We start from the raw sequence: 18,287 nt of genomic DNA on the forward strand, positions 1-18,287 counted from the left end.
ATAGTGACCACCCCCCTGCCCCCAGTGCCTACTCAGTGATCTTCTTGATCTATTGTGATCTACTGCTACGGCTCGTGTGTCACATCAGAGGTGGAGGCAGGCTGCTGCTTTTCACGCCCAGTGGCCGTTGATCTCTTGATGGACATCCGCTGGAGGGCCTGGGGCCAGTGGGCCCCGGCTGACTTACCGGTGTCACCCTCTTCTGCCTGTTGCCCTTGAGATGCACCGGTGTCAGGAGGGGGGATTTGGAAGAACTGGAGACCGTCTCCTTGGTGGCAGGCCCTGGGTGGCCTTCAGCACTTCCTCCTCCTGGACGGTAGGGCCCTAGGGGGCTCCATGGGACAGAGGGGCAGCTGGAGTGAGCTCCAGAGGCCTCTGCATCGTCTGGCTCTGCCGGACCTAGTGCCTCCCCACTGTCTGCACCATAGTGTCAATGCCCTCAGTGATGCTCCTCAGTAACTAGGCCATGCTCTCCAGTGCACTGGCAATGTCCACCTGCGTCTGGCACATGTCCCTCAGCAACTGGGAAATGTTGTGGATTGCCTCGTAATGTCCACCTGCATCTTGGGACACGTCCCTCAGAAACTGGGACATAATGTCAGCCATGGTCGTCACAGACTGCGCCACCACCACTCAAGACACTGACCTCACCCTGCAGGCTTTTCACTGTGTTTGCCACCCGAGCAGTGTTGGCCTCGGTGCAACGCATTGGCAGCATCATCTCCTGCACCGTACCCTTTGGTATTCCTCCAATCAGCTGTGCACTTACCGGAATGTTCATGACACCCGTCCTGAACATCACGGCCGTGTCCTAGCATCTCCATCAGCTCTGAAATACCCTTGGTCTTCTTCCTCCAGTGTACGGCAGTCTTCCTGATCATGCTTCCTGAACTGACAGCCGCTGCCGCACCCTCCCAGGCGTTATTAATGTCCCTGCTGCTGGCTTTCCGAACAGGATGTCCCATCTCCCGTCCACTGTATCTAGAAGCCTGGCCAGGTTTGCATCCCCAAGGTGGGAAGCAGGTCTCGGTGTGTGTTGACTGGGAGTGAGTGGTGAGGAGGCATTTAAAAGCAGCTCCACCTGGTTAGGCTGAGGCACGAGTCTGACGAATCAGACGGCGAGACAGCCAGTATAGTGAGAAGCTTGTGGGAGCTCATTTCCAGCATTAAGTGCAGTTAAATATGGGCCGTGATCTCATCAACGCAGCCATCGAGAAAGACCCTGCCAATCCCACCCAAATGACACTTAGAAATTTTTTCTTTTAAATTGCGCCCTACATTGCCAAGTTTTTCTAGGGTAGCGGGTCATTTGAGAACTCAGGGGATGGCTGTCCATGCTCTGTTGCATGTTGTAGCAGGCCCGGATAAGGGTCACATGCTCAGGGTTACCAGTCACGGCCAACTGCAGAACCAGTAAAGTTTTGGTGGTGATGGCAGGAAAGTTAGAACTTGCAGGACAACTGCTGCTCACAGCGAGAGAAACCTTTGGGTTTCTTTAAAGTACATATGAGGAAGGCAACAGGAAATCACCGCATGCATTTTTCCTCTCGTCAAATTGCTCATTGAAGTTGAAAACGGGAGGCTCTTATAAGAAGCTCTAAAGGAAAGAGCTGGCCCACAAGGTGTGGAGAAATGAGCAGAGGACCTGTCCATGGGCAGACGGCTATGATAAGTTTTGTATTGGCTGTAATCTCTGAGATTTCTGGAGGTTCAACTGCATGTCAAGTTACACTGTCCCTTAAATACCTTGCAATTTTAGTTTATGATTAAGACTATGTGAGGTCCTTCATAATGCTTCTTGCAATGGTGCCAGGGGCTGGAACTACACACTTGTTCAAAAAATAGTTATTGACAAACCTAGTGACTGCAGGCCAATCAGTTTAACTTGGTTGGTGGGAACGATTTCAGAAATGATAATTCAGGAAAAAAATTAACAGTCACTTAGACAAATGTGGACCAATTAAGGAAAATCCCAGCATGGATTTGTTGAAGACAAATTGTGATTTAACTAACCAGATTGAGTTTTCTAATAAGGTAACTAAGAGGGTTAAATGTGGTCGAATGGACTTGCAAAAAAGCATTTGATAAAGTGTCACATTATCAGCTTGTCAGTAAAGTTGAAGCCCATGGAATAAAAGGGAAAGTGCAGCATTGCTATGCAGTTGGCTGAGTGGCAGAAAACAGAAAGTAGGGGTGAACAGATGTTATTTGGTCCGAGGAAGGAAGATACTGGAGTTCCCTAGAATCGTACCACAACCATTGCTTTGCTTGAGAAAGTGGCCTATATGGGTCACTATTTGCCCACATAGCAAATGTCAAATTTGCCAATGACACAAAACTTGAAAGTAGTGTGAACTGTGAGGAGAATCGGAATCGACCTGAAGAGGACAGACAGCCGGGTGGAACAGGCAGTTGTGTGGCAAATGAAACTTAACGCAGAGAAGTGTAAAGTGATACATTGTGGTAGGAAGAACAAGGAGAGGCAATACAAACTAAAGGTTACAATCCAAAGGGTAGCAGGATCAGAGATACCTGGCAGTACCTTGCGCACATGTAACTGAAGGTGCACTCGTTGTGGAGGAGAGGTGGGGGTGGGGAGAGAGGTCCCTGCTCCTGGAGGTGGCAAAGTTGGCAATAACAGGCCCAGGCAGTGGGCAGTCAAAGGGGCTGTCATTTTATTCAAAAGAGTATAATTGAAGGTGGCAGGGCAGGTTGACAAAGTTAAAAAGGTTTATGGGATTCTGAGTTTTAGAAATAGTGGCATGAAGTACAAAAGCAAGGAAGCGATGATGAACCTTTCTAAAACACTGGTTTGGCCTCAACTAGAGTATTGTGTCCAGTTAAAGGGACCATACTTTAGGAAGGATATGAAGGTGTAAAAAGATTTCCGAGAATGGTTCCAGGGATGAAGTACTTCAGTGAAGTGGATAATAATTTAATAATAATCTTTATTGTCACAAGTAGGCTTACATTAACACTGCAATGCAGTTACTGTGAAACGCCCCTAGTCGCCACACTCCGACGCCTGTTCGGGTGCACAGAGGGAGAATTCAAAATGTCCAATTCACACGTCTTGCGGGACTTGTGGGAGGAAACCGGAGCACCCAGAGGAAACCCACGCAGACACGGGGAGAACATGCAGACTCCGTACAGACAGTGATCCAAGCGGGAATCGAAGTTGGGTCCCTGGCACTGTGAAGCAACAGTGCTAACCACTGTGCTGCCACGCTGCCCCCTGATAGACTAGAGCAGTTGGGACTGTTCTCCTCAGAGAAGGTTGAGGAGAAGTTTTCTAGAGGTCTTCAAAATCTATGTCTCGATAAGAGACATAGAACATGTTCCTGCTTGTTGAATGATCAAGAACCAGAGAACACATCATTAAGCTGATCAGCAACAGAACCATAGGCCAACTGAGCAAAAGTTTTTTAAAAGAGCAAATGGTTAGGATCTGGAATGCATTGCCTGAGAGTGGGTGGTGGATGGCAGATTCAATTGTGTCTTTCTAAAGGGAACTAGATGAGGACCTGAAGACAGAACAATTTGAGAACACAGGGTCGGGAACTAGTTAAAATGCTCTTGCATAAAGCCAGAATGCATTTGATGGGCTAAATGGCCTCCATGTATGCTGTAACCATTATATGATTCTATGATATGTAGCTGAGTTCAACAGCAGGGCCAGAAGACACATTTGCTATCTCTCCTCCCTACCCCGTCCCTTGTATGGCCAACATGCACCTCAGAATGACTGGCTTGCAAACAGTCCAGCGCGTATATCCATTCATGAGGTTCCATGGGTTCAAATGGACCACTTCAGGGAAGGAACAGCTATAGAACTTGGAAGCTTTGGTTTTGGGTACACAGGAATTGAGTGAGAAGTGGCAATAAAATTCCTCCAAGTTCAGTTCAGAGGTTTCGTATTTCGAAAAGAGCAGCTGGTTTGAAAAATGGGCACCCAGATCCGAAAGGGGCCATTTTAATCAAACAGGATTTGATCGTGATCTGTTTTAGAACCTGAGCATTTCATTCTAATCAAGGGTAAGAACAAAGGAAGATATATGTTGTTCTCCACCTGTATTTTTCTCTCCGCCCACCACTTTGTCTATCTTAGTGTTTTAGTTTTTTTAAACAATTTATCTCGGTGCAAAATTCTAAATTACAATTAGACCAATCATTAGTGAACCCTTCAAATGTTCTCACTGAAAATATCCAATTTTCACTTTGTCTTATTTTAGTCAAGACTTCTGGTGACATTTATGCAAGAGTTTACCAAGTTATTACTGTACCTTCAATACGGTGATATTCCATGCAAAACTTTCAAGTGCTTTACTTATCTTGCTTCCCTTCAAACCCTCCTTTTTTGCTAAATTGTGTATTTCCTCATGAAATTCAAGTCCTGTTCAAGGTATTGGAACATAAATACAAGTTAGTGCATACATGAGCTATTATTTCTATGGGCCACAAATCTTTATTGCTTTTTTATAATTGACATGGGTATTAACAAATGAATTAAAACTTAAAATTAGACTTTCATGTCACTATTAAACGATAATTGCATCACTAAATAATTATGACATTTATTTCCAATCTTTAACACAAACTTATTTACATTAGGTGTAGAGCAAAGCTTTTTATACTTCAGTGCAATAATTTGCTAAGTTGCAACATTGGAAAAATGTTATCAAGTCAAATTCCTCTCCAGTTGCCATCTAGGTACATGCCTCCTGAGATCAGAAATTTCCACTCTTATGTACGATGTGAAGGGAAGTGATATGCATATCACAGGATTATTAACTACAACAACTGACATCTACATATTTAGCATAGTGAGTGAAACACAGGGGTGTTATCAAACAAAATTTGACTCTGAACCACATAAAGAGACATAGGACAGGATGCCAAAGGTGTAGTCAAGGAAGTAAGTTTTAAGAAGCATCTTAAAGGAGACAGAAATGTAAAGGAAGGAAATCTCAGAGCTCGGGGGCCACTTTTCATGGTTCTGATCAGGGTCAAATGGAGGTGGGACTGTAAAATAAATGTCTGCCGAGCGGTTTAACTGACAGTCCATTTCTCTATTTCAATTCCAGATTTGTATTGACTGATGCGACCATCAACTCAGACAGAGTTGAAGTGAACAGAGGCTGAAATCGACTAGAACAGTGCCTGCCTGCGACTGCTCTGCGAGTGAGAGCCGCCTACAAGGCAGCTGCTCTATACCTCCCCTCAAGGGGAGGAGCCAGGGGCGGAGCCCACAAGGGCACCAACATGATACATTCCGTGTAGTACAGTGCAATGGTCCATAGGTGGAGACCTCATGGGCAACAGCGTGATACAATGTAATACAGTGCTGAATGGTTACTGCAATACGTTCACCACATTCACCCCCTGTGAAAAAAATTGAAGTCCGGCGGGGTGAAGGGTTCACAGGTTCAGTCTGTCCGGCGCCCTGATCGTGCGCTGCGATCGCCGGAGCTCTGGTTTCGCAGCGGGCATGGGTGTCAAAGTCATCGGTGCGGGCATGGATGGTGAACCCGTTGGTGCGGGCACAGGCGTGGACTCCGGGAGCATGTCTTCAGGAGCTTCATCCCTGTGGGTCAGCGAAGGGGGGAGGGAGTATAGGAGAGGGGATGTGGAGGCCAAGTTGGGTCCCGGAGGGAGACCGTATCCTGTTGGCCGTTGGGGTGTTCTACGTATGCATACTAGGGGTTGGTGTGAAGGAGCTGGACCCTCTCAACCAGGGGGTCGGACTTATGGCTCCTTACGTGTTTGCGGAGTAGGACGGCCCCTGTGTCTTCAGCCAGTACGGAAGCAAGACCCTGGAGGTGGATTCCCTCAGGAAAACAAACAGGCAGTCATTCGTGGCTGTGCAAAGGAGGGACCTAATGGAGTGGAGCACGTCAGGGAGGACCTCCTGCCATTGGGAAATTGGGAGATTCCTAGATCGTAGGTCCACGACAGCCTTCCATACCTCGCGTTCTCCCTCTCCACCTGTCCATTTCCCAGGGGGTTGTAACTGGTAGTCCTGCTCGAGCCGATGCCCTTACCGAGCAGGTACTGACGCAGTTTGTCGCTCATAAACGAGGAGTCTCGTTCACTGTGGACGTAAGTGGGGAAACCGAACAAGGTAAAGATACTATGTAGGGCCTTAATGACGGTGGCCCGGTCATGTCAGGGAAGGGGATTGAAAAGGGGAAAGCGGGAGAACTCGTCAACGACGTTGAGGAAATACGTGTTGCGGTTGGTAGAGGGGAGGGGCCCTTTGAAGTCGATACTGAGGCGCTCAAAGGGCCAGGATGCCTTCACCAGGTGGGCCTTATCCGGTCGATAAAAGTGCGGCTTACACTCCGCGTAGATTTAGCATTCCCTGGTCATGGCCCTGACCTCCTCGGTGAAGTAGGGCAGGTTGCGGGCCTTGATGTAGTGGAGAAGCCGGGTGACCCCCGGGTGGCCGAGGTCATTGTGGATGGCCCGGAGTCGGTCATCTTGCGCGTTGGCGCATGTGCCGCGGGACAAGGCATCTGGGGGCTCATTGAGCTTCCCAGGACGATACACTATTAGTGAACATGAAGGCTACCGATCGTTGGTCGGTGACGAGGCTAAACCTCCTACCAGCGAGGCAGTGCCTCCAGTGCCGCACAGCTTCCACAATGGCTTGGGCTTCTTTTTCGACTGAGGAGTGTCGAATTTCGGAGGGAAGAGGGTACTGGAGAAAAATGCGTCAGGCCTGCCCACCTGATTGAGGGTGGCGGCGAGGATGACCTCTGACGCGTCGCTCTCCACCTGGAAGGGGACGGACTCATCCACCACGTGCATCGCGGCTTTGGTAATATCTGCCTTGATGAAGCTGAAGGCCTGGTGGGCCTCAGCCACCAGTGGGAAGATAGTGGCTTTGATCAGTGGGTGGGCTTTGTCCACATAGTTGGGGACCCACTGTGCGTAATAGGAAAAGAACCCGAGGCACCTTTTCAGGGCCTTGGGTAAGTGGGGAAGAGGGAGTTGCAGAAGGGGGTGCACACGGTCGGGGTCGGGGCCTAGAACCCCGTTTTCCATGACAAAGCCGAGGGTGGCTAGTCTGGTTGAGCGGAAAACGCATTTCTGCTTGTTATAAGTGAGGTTGAGGGCTTGGGCGGTTTGGAGAAACTTCTAGAGGTTGACATCGTGGTCCTGCTGGTCGTGGCCGCAGATGGTGACCAGGTACGGGAATGTGGCCCCCAGCCCGTACTGGTCCACCATTCGGTCCATCGTTCTTTGGAAGACCGAGACCCCGTTGGTGATGCCGAAGGGGACCCGGAGGAAGTGGAAGAGGCGGCCGTCTGCCTCAAAGGACGTGTATTTGCAATCCTCTGGGCGGATTGGGAGCTGGTGGTATGCGGATTTCAGATCCACCGTGGAGAACACTCGGTAGTGTGTGATCTGGTTTACCATGTCTGCAATCCGGGGAAGGGGGTACGCATCAAGGTGCGTGTACCTGTTTATGGTTTGGCTGTAGTCTACAACCATCCGGTTCTTTTCCCCGGTCCTGACGACCACCATCTGTACCGTCTGCTCCTGGTGACTACTGGCTTACAGTCGGCGGTGAGGTTTGCGAAGAGTGGGGGAGGGGTGACCTTCAGGGTCGCGAGGCTACATACGGTGAGAGGGGTAGGGGTCCGCTGAATTTCAGGGTCAGGCTCCTGAGATTGCACTGGAAGTCCAGTCCCAACAGAAGAGGAGTGCAGAGATCAGGGAGTACATATAGCTTGAAGTTTGCGTATTCGATGCCCTGTATCGCGAGGTTCGCGACAGTGTACCCCTGGATCTGCACTGAATGCGATCCGGAAGCGAGGGAGATTGAGATGCGGGAAAAATTGGGAGAGGACAGCGCCTTACTGTGTCTGGGTGAATGAAGCTCTCCGTGCTCCCGGAGGCAAACAGGCAGGACGTTTCGTGTCCATTGACCCAAACGGTCATCATGGAGTTCCGGAGGTGTTTTGGGCGTGATTGCTCGAGGGTGACCGTGCCGAGTTGCGGGTAGCCGGTGTGGTCAGAGGTGGTGGGGTGGTGCCAAGATGGCTGCCCCCGTCGGTCGCACGTGTCGGGCAGCGAGGAAGATGGCGTCCAAGATGGCAGTCCCCATGAGTCGCACACAGCGGGCCACGTGGGAGACGGTGGCCAAGGTGGCGGCCCTGTGAGTCGCACGTGCTGTGCAGAGTTGAAGATGGCTGCCCCCACGGACAACATGAGGCAGATGACGTGTCCGGAGGGGGAAAAGCAGGCAGGCACGCAGCCACACTCCGGGGTCTGAGGGCCTGGGAGTCTGGCCTGTGATTTGGAGGACTTGGACCTGACCAGGCAAACTTTGGCAAAGTGTCCTTTCTTGCCACAGTCGCTGCAGTTCGTGTTCCGAGCCGGGCAGCGTTGCCTGGGGTGCTGGTGCTGGCAAGGTAGAAATAGCAGGGTAGCCCCCCGGGTTGGGCGGGTAGCCGCGCGGCACAGGCCTGGGGTTCTCTCTGGTCAGGGGTCCACGAGGGGGTCGCGTGATCAGACGGGAACGCGTTGAGGCTTTGGAACGCTAATCGAGAGGTGGCTAGTTTTACCCTCTCTTCTAGGTCGAGGGCGCCCTTCTTGAGCAGGCGCTGTCTGACGTAGTTGGACCTGACTCCAGCCACGTAGGCGTCCCGGACGGCAAGTTCCATATGTTGAGAGGCCGTGACGGGCCTGGTGGTTGCAGCTTCGCGCGAGGACTTTCAGGTGGCGTAGGTACTCCTCCAGCAATTCCCCGGGGCGGTGGCAGTGAATGGTGAGGAGGTGCCACGCGTACACTTTGTTCACCGGCCTCACGTATAGGCACTTCAGCATCGTGAGGGCGTCTGCGTATGTGGAGGCTTCCTCGAGTTGTCCAGAGATTTGATGGCTCACCCGGGCGTGGAGGAAGCTCAGCTTCTGTATGTCAGTGACGGTGGGCGAGGAGGAGGCGGCGAGGTAGGCCTCGAAACATCGGAGCCAGTGTGAAAAAATCCCTTTGGCCTCCGCGGCCTGTGGGTCGAGTTCCAGTCGGCCAGGTTTGAGGGCTACTTCCATAGCGATGTTGTAGTCGATTAAATTGATGCGACCGTCAATTCACGCGAGACAGATAGTTGAAGTGAACAGTGGCTTTAATCGACTAGAACAGTGCCTGCCTGCAACTGCTGTGCAAGTGTGAGCTGCCGACAGGGCAGCTGCTCTTTTTACCTCCCCTGAAGGGGGCGGAGCCCACAAGGGCACCAACATGATACATTCCGTGTAGTACAGTACAATGGTCTATAGGTGGAGCCCACATGGGCAACAGCGTGATACAATGTAATACAGTGCTGAATGGTTACTACAATACGTTCACCACATTGACTAAATTAATTAATTGAATTGAAATTGCACTAGCTGCCATGGGATTCAAACCCAGTGTCCCCCTAGGGCATTATTAGTCTTGGACTCTGGATTTAAAAATATTTTTTAAATTGGTTTTCACATTTTGTGTTACACATTTCAGTTGCTAGGTTAAGTTACAAGTTGCAAGCGGGCTTCAGTTTGGATCCCGATATGGAACAACCATAGATTTGCTCCGGGCAAGATAGACAGGGGGTTCCAAGGCTGGTATAGAGCAGGCATTAGAAGGATGGGAGACCTGTTTATAGATGGGACTTTCCCTAGCTTGAAGGCGCTGGAGGAGAAATTCGGCCTGCCCCCCGGGAAATGCTTTCAGATACCTCCAAATCCAGGACTTTCTCAAAAAATAGGTGGAGACATTTCCGCAGCTACTAGGATACAGGACAGGGTAGTGTCTGGCATCTGGGTAGGAGAGGGGAAGGTGTCGTACATATACCAGGAGCTGCAGGAGACGGAGGAAGCCTCAGTGGAGGAGCTGAAGGGCAAGTGGGAGGAGGAGCTCGGCAAGGTGCAAGATGAGGGCCTGTGGGCTGATGCCCTGGGAAGGGTGAATTCGTCCGGATCATGTGCCAGACCCAGTTTAATTCGGTTTAAGGTGGTGCACCGGGCTCACATGACGACAGCAAGAATGAACAGGTTCTTTGGGGTGGAGGACAGGTGCGTGAGATGTGCAGGGAGTCCGACATATGCCCATATGTTTTGGGCATGCCCGGCGCTTAAAGAATTCTGGCAGGGCTTTGCGAGGGCTCTTCGTCCAGGATTTTGGACACGCGGGTGAAGCCGAGTTCAACAATAGCGATCTTTGGGGTGTCGGAGGATCCGGGACTGCAGGAAGCAAAAGAGGCCAAAGTGTGGGCCTTTGCCTCCCTGGTAGCCTGGAGACGGATCTTGTTAATGTGGAGTGACACAAAACCCCTGAGCGTGTAGACCTGGGTAGTGACATGGCTGAGTTCCTCAGCCTGGAGCGAATAAAGTTTGCCTTGAGAGGGTCCATGCTGGGGTTCTCCAGGCGGTGGCAACCTTTCCTTGACTTTCTCGGGGAGCGGTAAAATGTCAGCAGCAGCAGCAACTGGGGGGAGGGGGGGCAGTGGGGGTTCAGGTGGGGGGAATTGTCTATTTAATGTATATTTGAGTTTTGTATAATTGATAACAGCCACTTAGTTTTGTTAAATATTTTTTGTTTATTTTTCTGTTATGTAAAAATTCCGGTTGAAAAAAGCTTTAATAAAAACAATTTTTAAAAAAAGTTACAAGTTGCAAAACAAAGCAAAAATAACCAAGGAAAAATTAAAATGACAAAAAAGATAAACCAAACAGAAACAAAGATGACTATATCTAGTTCCAGGTATTGGTTTCCCCTGCCTCTGTGGCCGTGGTCCCCATTTGGCCAATTTGGCCTATCTGCCTCAGCTGTACTCCCCAGTGTTGGCCTCAATGTTTATTAACCGGCGTGGTTATTTTGTTGTTTTCTGTTTGCCCTTGGGTTCATCCCCTGTGGCTCTGTCCGTTGTACCTCGCGATCTTTTTTGTGACCTATCGCCCCCTTTCTCCTCCCACCACCCCCTTCCATTCCCCCCCTTCCTTTTCCTTCATGTTCCATGACTCGTCTGTGCCTCCTACCAACCCACCCCCTCGCTTGATTGGTTGCCGGCTACGAACAGGTCTTGGAACAAGCTGGTGAATGGCTTACACATTCTGCGGAAGCCCCCTTCCAACCCTCGGATGGCAAAGTTTATCTTTTCCAACTGGAGGAATTGCAAAGATTGGACAGCCAATCTGTGGCCCTGTGGTGCTGCCGATCGCCAGCCTAGCAGGATTCTTCGATGGGCGATCAGGGAGGCAAAGGCTAGGGCGTCGGAACCCCCTCCCCATAAAGAATTCTGGCAGCTTGAGACCCCGAAGACGACCACTTTTGGGCATGGCTCCACCCTCACCACCACAACCTTGGATATCACCTCAAAGAAGGTCGTCTAGTCTGGGGCAAGCCCAGAACATGTGGGTGTGGCTGGCCGAGCCACCCTGGCATCGTTCGCATTTGTCTTCCACCTCCGGGATGAACTTGCTCATTCAGATTCTGGTTAGGTGCACTCTGTGCACCACCTTCAGCTGCATTAGACTCAGCCCTGTGCATGTGGAGGGGGAGTTCGCCCTGTGTAGTGCTTCATAGAAACATAGCCTGAGGAGCTGAAAACGAAGTGGGAGGGGGAATTGGGGGAACAGATCGAAGACGGGACATGGGCTGATGCCCTGGAGAGGGTTAATTCTTCCTCCTCGTGTGCGCGGCTTAGCCTCATCCAATTCAAGGTGCTGCACCGGGCCCACATGACTGGGAAGAGGATGAGTAGGTTCTTTGGGGGTGAGGACAGGTGTGTCAGGTGCTCGGGGAGTCCAGCGAACTATGCCCATATGTTCTGGGCATGCCCGGCACTGGAGGAGTTCTGGAAGGGGGTGGCGAGGACGGTGTCGAGGGTGGTGGGATCCAGGGTCAAGCCAGGATGGGGACTCGCGATTTTTGGGGTTGGGGTGGAGCCGGGAGTGCAGGAGGCGAAAGAGGCCGGTGTGCTGGCCTTTGCGTCCCTAGTAGCCCGGCGAAGGATCTTGCTACAATGGAAGGATGCGAGGCCCCCAAGCGTGGAGACCTGGATCAATGACATGGCGGGTTTCATTAAGCTAGAGAAGGTCAAATTCGCCCTGAGAGGGTCGGTACAAGGGTTCTTTAGGCGGTGGCAGCCTTTTCTCGACATTCTGGCTCAACGATAGGGTACGGGGACAGCAGCAGCAGCAACCCGGGGAGGGAAAAGGGGAGGGAAAAGGGGGGGGGCCGACAATGACTATGTTTGTTTATTTAATTTTAATATTTTTTAAGTTCTTTTGTTGTTCATTAGGGTTGGGGGGGTGGGGGGATGTGATACATGCGCCGATACGGTCTGGGGGTGTCACAGTTATTATGGGTTATTTTGTTGCATTTCATTGTTTGTCGTTATGTTTTATATTTTCTGTAAAAAATTCCAATAAAAATTATTTTTAAAAAAATAGAAACATAGCCTGCTCCACCATTCATTATGATCTGCAGGTGCCTTTTGACTTCCTCCACGAGAATCATCAGGATCAATTTGTGGATCTGTATCCAATCTTGGGCTATTTTGATTCCCAGTGAGCGGAATTTGGTTTTTGCTTGTTTGAACTAGTTCCTCCAGCTCTGTCCCTCTCACCGGGAAGATTTCACTCTTGCTCAGGTTGAGTTTGTAGTCCAAGAGCTCCAAATTCCTGTAGCTTCATGACCTCTTCCATGCTGGCCTAGGGATTTGTGATGTAGAGGAGCAAATAATCTGCATAGAATGAAACTCTACATCCTCTGTCCCGGCTCTGGACACCTCTCCAGTCTTTCACTGTTCTGAGGGCGATCACGAGTGGGTCGATTGCCAGAGCGAACAGCAGCCGACAGGGGACATCCCTGCCTCGTGCCTCCAGGCAGTTGGAAGTATTTAGAGCTGATGGTGTTTGTCCATACGCTCGCCATGCGAGGGTTGTACAGTAGTTTCACCCAAGCAGTGAACCCTGTCCCAAGTCCTAACAGCTCCGATGTGGTACTTCCACTCGACTCTGTCGAAGGCCTTCTCTGCGTCCAGGGAGATGATCACTTCTGGTGTTCTCTCCCCGGGTGGGGCGATGATCAAATTCAGAAAGTGCCTGATGTTCAATGTTAGCTGCCTGCCCTTGACAAAGCCCGACTGGCCCTCTGTGACTACCTCTGGTATGCAGTTCTCCAGCCGCTTAGCCAGAGTTTCTGGCAGGATTTTTGCATTGACCTGCATTTACCAGTTGGACCTGCACTTTGTCGGGTCTTTGTCTTTGTTGTTCCTAACCTGCCCTATTTCCCTTGTGGCTGCTGTTTCTGTAGCTGGCGAGCCAGCAGGCAGCTGGTTTTGTCTCCATGCTCATAAAAGGTCCCCCATATCTGGTGGAGTTGGTGTACTGCTTTCCTCGTGGAGAGCAGGTCAAAGTCTATTTGTAGCTTCTTCCTCTCCGCCAGTAGCTCTACGGTTAGGGCCGCAGAGTACCGCCAGTCCACCTCCAGTATGGAATCGCCCAGTTGTTGCCTAGCCGCCCTCTCCTTCCTGTCTCTGGCATTTTGTACGACATAATTTCTCCCCTGATCATTGCCTTCAGCACCTTCCAGAACGTGAAGGGTGTTGGTAACGTAGCCGTCCATGGCCTGTGACATTCTTTCGCAGAATGCCTCATTGGCTAGGAGAGCTGGATCTGGCTTCCATGGGGGTGGGTGGGGGAGGGGGGGGGGGGGGGGCGTGGACCCTGTCTGTCTCCAACCTCCACGTAGTGTGGAGCATGGTTGGAGATTACGATTGCGGAGTACTCCACATCTACTAGCCCTGGAAGGACCGCTTTTCCCACGACAAAGAAGTCGCTGCTGGTGTAGACCCTGTGAATCTGGGAGAACAAGAACTCCTCCTCCCCTGGGTGTGTGAACCTCCATGGGTCCACTGCCCCCATCTGTTCCATGAACACTCCTAGTTCCTTTGCCATGTTTGATTTTTTCCCCCCCAATTTGGGGATTGATCCGTTTGTACGAGGGTTCTGTACGCAGTTAAAGTCCCCCCACCCACGATGAGTCGGTGTGTGTCTATGTCGGGATTTCTGCCATGGTCGTTTTTTACAAATTCCGCGCCATCCCAGTTGGGAGCGTACACGTTTACAAAGACGACTGATGCCCCTTCCAGGAGACTACTAACTATGATGTACTGTCCCCCTCAGTCCATAACTGTCCTCGACCTGTAAATGCTGTCCTCTTACTGAGCAGTATGACCCTTCCCCCCTCTTATCCCTCGCCCTGTAGCACGAATGATACGTCTGTCCCACCCAGCCCTTTCTTACCCGCAGTCGGTCCGTCTCCCTCAGGTGTGTCTCTTGGTGCAAGACTATGTCAGCTCTCATATTTTTCAGATGAACGAATTCTCCGGATCTTTTCCCTGGGCCGTTAAGTCCTCTGACGTTCCAGGTGACTATTCTGATGGGGGTTTCTGTTCCCCCCCCCCCCCCCCCCCGTCTCCTGCGGGATCAACCACACTTACCTTGTGAATGCGCCCTTGCATTCCGGGGTTTCCCTTTGTTAGGGGGCAATTCAAAATGGTTATGGTTACCGTACTCACCGTGAGGCAAGGCTCCTACACTCCAGGGTTTCCCTTTGTCCATTGTCCACCCAAGCTAGCCGTCATCCAGTTGCATGCCATGTGGCTGCACCCCTGCACTCTGGGGTTTCCCTTTGTTTGGGGACCCACCAAAGTGACTGTTTGCGGTGCCTTTATGTTCCTTTGCTGCCATGTACGATCTGTCGTAGCCAGCCTAGCGTTCCCCCCCCCAGCCTTTCCCACCCTGTTTACCCACCCTATTCTCCCCCCATCTTTAATGTTTTCCCCATTTCCAGGCACCCTCCACCCGACGAGAGATGTGCCGCGCCCCTCCCCCTTGCTCATTATTCCTAGTGCCAGCTTACCCGCTGAAGTGGTGCCACCCCCCCGGGTAAATCTATACCGTGCCCCGACTGCTGCATATCTGTTCCCCCTTCCTCCTCCTCATCCCCTCCTGCACCCTGCTGCTCTCGCCTGCTCCTTTCTGAGACTTAACTCCGGAATTCAAAATGGGACAGTACAGTCCCATGCAAATAGTTTCTCAGTGTCTCGAAATGCTGGGGTATCTGGTGCAATGCCCATGTCCTTTGTTGTTGCCCCAGCCCATGTTTGTGGATGAACTCATCCGCGTCCGTCAGTGTGATGAAATAATATTCCCTGCCCTGGAAGGTCACTCAGAGCTTGGCTGGTAACAGCATTCCAAATTGCACACTGTTTTTACAAAGGGCCACCTTGTCTTTGTTAAATTTTGCCCAGCGTTTGGCCAAGTCTGCCCCAGTGTCCTGATACACCTGGATCGAGTGACCCTCCAAAGGCAAGGCCTTGTGTGTCCAATTTAGGATCCTTTCCCAGTTTTGGTACCGGTACAGCTCCACGATGATGGCCTGCGGCTGTTCCCTGGCCTTGGGCTTTGGCTGGTGTGACCTGTGGGCTCTGTCTACTTGTGGAGGCTTGGGGAAGCTTTCCCTTCCCACCAGTTTGCCTAGCATCAGGGCCACTACATAGGGTTCATGCCCTCAGTTCCCTCTGGTGGGCCCACAATGCGGAGGTTCTGGTGGTGCAACTGATGATTTTGATCCTCGACTTTCGCTTTTAATGTCCGACCTTGCCATTTCCGTCCCAATATTGTGATCTGGTCGCACTGGTCGGTCGAGGCCTTCCCCAGCTCCCTGATCGTCACTTCCGGAGTCTCCAGCCACCTTTCTGCTTTTTCCATTGCCGCCTGCAGGGTGACCAGCGCCACTTTGACCATTGCCACCATCTCCATCTTGATGGCCTCCTTTAGCTCCTTGCGTTCCTGCGTTAGGAACTCCCTGCATTTGTCCATTGTGTGTGGCGGGGGGGGGGGGGGGGGGGGGGGGGAGACCACTCCTCGGCCCTTCTCTCCAGGCTTTTGCTGCCTTTCCCGTCTTATCGGCCTTGACGTTGCTGCCGCTCGGCATGTCTTGTCCTGATGGTGTTGGAGGACGGGTTTAGTGGGCTATTTTAGGGTTGAAGCGCCTAAATACAAGGTTCCAGGAGGAAGGCCACCTCTTGTGCATCCACTCAGCACATCTCCGTCACAGGAAGTTAGACCGTCCCTTTCTGACCTAATACATTTTCATGAGGGCACGGTATGGAACGGGCCCCAGAACAGGCCTGATTCTATTAAGGAAGCAATCAAAGTTGTGGGATTAATGCAAGCCCATCTCCTGTAAATGCTTTAATTTTCAGGAAGCAGCCAGACTTCAGTATTTGTCGGGTTTTACACTAGCTTCATGGCGGTGTGAATCATGGGAGGGAGGCAGAAAGAATTTAGGAGTAAAATGGTTTTGCCTGTGTTACAGTTCATCACGAAATGCTGTCGCTTGATTTGTATTTCTGTTCATTAAGGTGAGTCACGACAGTGCTGTGATTGGAAGATGTAACCACCCATGAAACAATAGCCCAGATTTTCCCCATGATGGAGAGGCTTTCTGTTGTGGTGAAAATAGTGGAACAGACTGAAAATCGTAAATCCTGACTCCAAATACGACACTTCCCATTTTTGCGGGGTCGGGTTGCAGTAGTCGCAGGCGTGTTGTGCAAAGGCAGCTGTCCATTTAAATGGTCCACTGCATCCACTCTGGTGAATTTTGGTAGTTGAGGACTGTGGAACATGAAATGTGCAAAGTGGTCCTGGTAAGAGCAGGTCTGAACTTTGTGCATTTCTTTACATAGCCAGGGGACCCCTTTGGAGAGATAGGAATCCCAGTAGAATTTGCTTAAAAACATTATTCATAGCCCCAGAAGTATCAGCAAACAAATTCCAACAGTCTTTCCCTTCACACAAGCAGAAGGAACGCGAGGCCCCTGGTTTGCTTTGTGCCTACTCATTTGTGTGCCCAGATGCCAGGAGGAACATAAAAGGTGGACATGGGACCTCGCACATCGAGGCCATAGAAGTCAGTCACTGCGGGTAGCCGGAGGCCAAAGGGAGGACAAAAGTCCGAGAGGAAGCGGCTGCTGCTCATGCACCAGGAAGAAAGAGGAGGAGAGGCAGGATGGTAGCACAGTGGTTAGCACAGTTGCTTCACAGCTCCATGGTCCCAGGTTCGATTCCCAGCTTGGGTCATTGTCTGTGCGGAGTCTGCACATTCTCCCCGTGTCTGCATGGGTTTCTTCCGGGTGCTGTGGTTTCCTCTCATAGTCCAAATGTGCAGGTTAGGTGGATTGGCCATGATAAACTGCCCTTAGTGTCCAAAGAGGGTGGGTGGGGTTACTGGATTATGGGGATAGGTTGGAAGTGTAGCCTTAAATGGAGTGCACTTTCCAAGGGCCGGTGCAGACCCGATGGACCAAATGGCCTCTTTCTGCACTGTAAATTCTATAGTTCTAAAAAATTCTATGACAACCCTGTGAGGTTGGACAGACCTAGGATATCCTATCTCCATGTGACAGAGAGCCAGTAGCAAAGGTTACTGAGGTAAGCCATGTGATGGTGACAGACTTATGTTGCATGGTCCAGCAACAGCCTGAGCCACAATCCACTGATCCTCATGCCCTGCCAGTGGCTGTGAAGGTAACCATCACTCTCAGCTTCTTTGCCTCAGAACTTTTCCAGGGATCATCTGGTGACCTGTCTGGTATATCCCAATCAGCAGCACCCATCTGCGGAGGTACAGGTAAAGTCGTCGTAGTCCCAGACCGTCGTAGACCTTTGGCTGCTTTCGCCTTTGAGGGGGAGAGCTGACTAATGGTGGTTTAACCTGAGGATCACCACACCTCAGGCGAGGTACAAGGTTGAGAAAGTGGGCCTTCATGAATAACCTCAGCCAGTACGGGAATTGAACCCGTGTTGTTGGCCTCTCTCTGCATCACAAACCAGTTGTCCAGCCAGGAACTTCATCCATGGACTTGCTTCTCAAATGGGCTTTTTTGAAGGTCCACTTTGTACCTGTGCTTGAGTCACTCAATCCATGTTGGGCCTGCCTCTGACCACTTACTAGTTCCAGCGTCGCCTGCCCTAATTCCTATTGTAATCCATCCACCACCACTCACCACAAAACCGGACCAAAAAAAAAATAAAAAGTCCGGCAGCCATTTTAAAGACTTCCGGTGGCGGTGATGTGCTGAGCAGTAACACATTCGGTGGCTCTCCTCCAGAACACTACCAAACAGACACTTAATTGTCGAATTTAAACCAAAAATGTGGACTCATTTCACAGTCAATAAGAAAGGGAGAGAAGAGAAAGAACAACATTATGCCAGAAAACGGGAGCC

At 51.0% G+C, this 18,287-nt stretch overlaps 1 protein-coding gene across 1 annotated transcript in view; it reads right to left on the minus strand.

Annotated features, from left to right (window-relative positions):
- Positions 1-18,287, minus strand: part of plcl1 (phospholipase C like 1) — a 619,768-nt gene that overhangs the window by 18,939 nt on the left and 582,542 nt on the right. Inside the window, 1 exon segment of the mRNA XM_038789072.1 lies at positions 4,284-4,393. Coding sequence (XP_038645000.1) covers positions 4,284-4,393 — 110 coding nt within the window.

The sequence above is a fragment of the Scyliorhinus canicula genome, chromosome 2, assembly GCF_902713615.1.
Source record: "Scyliorhinus canicula chromosome 2, sScyCan1.1, whole genome shotgun sequence".
Classification (NCBI taxonomy): Eukaryota; Metazoa; Chordata; class Chondrichthyes; order Carcharhiniformes; family Scyliorhinidae; genus Scyliorhinus; species Scyliorhinus canicula.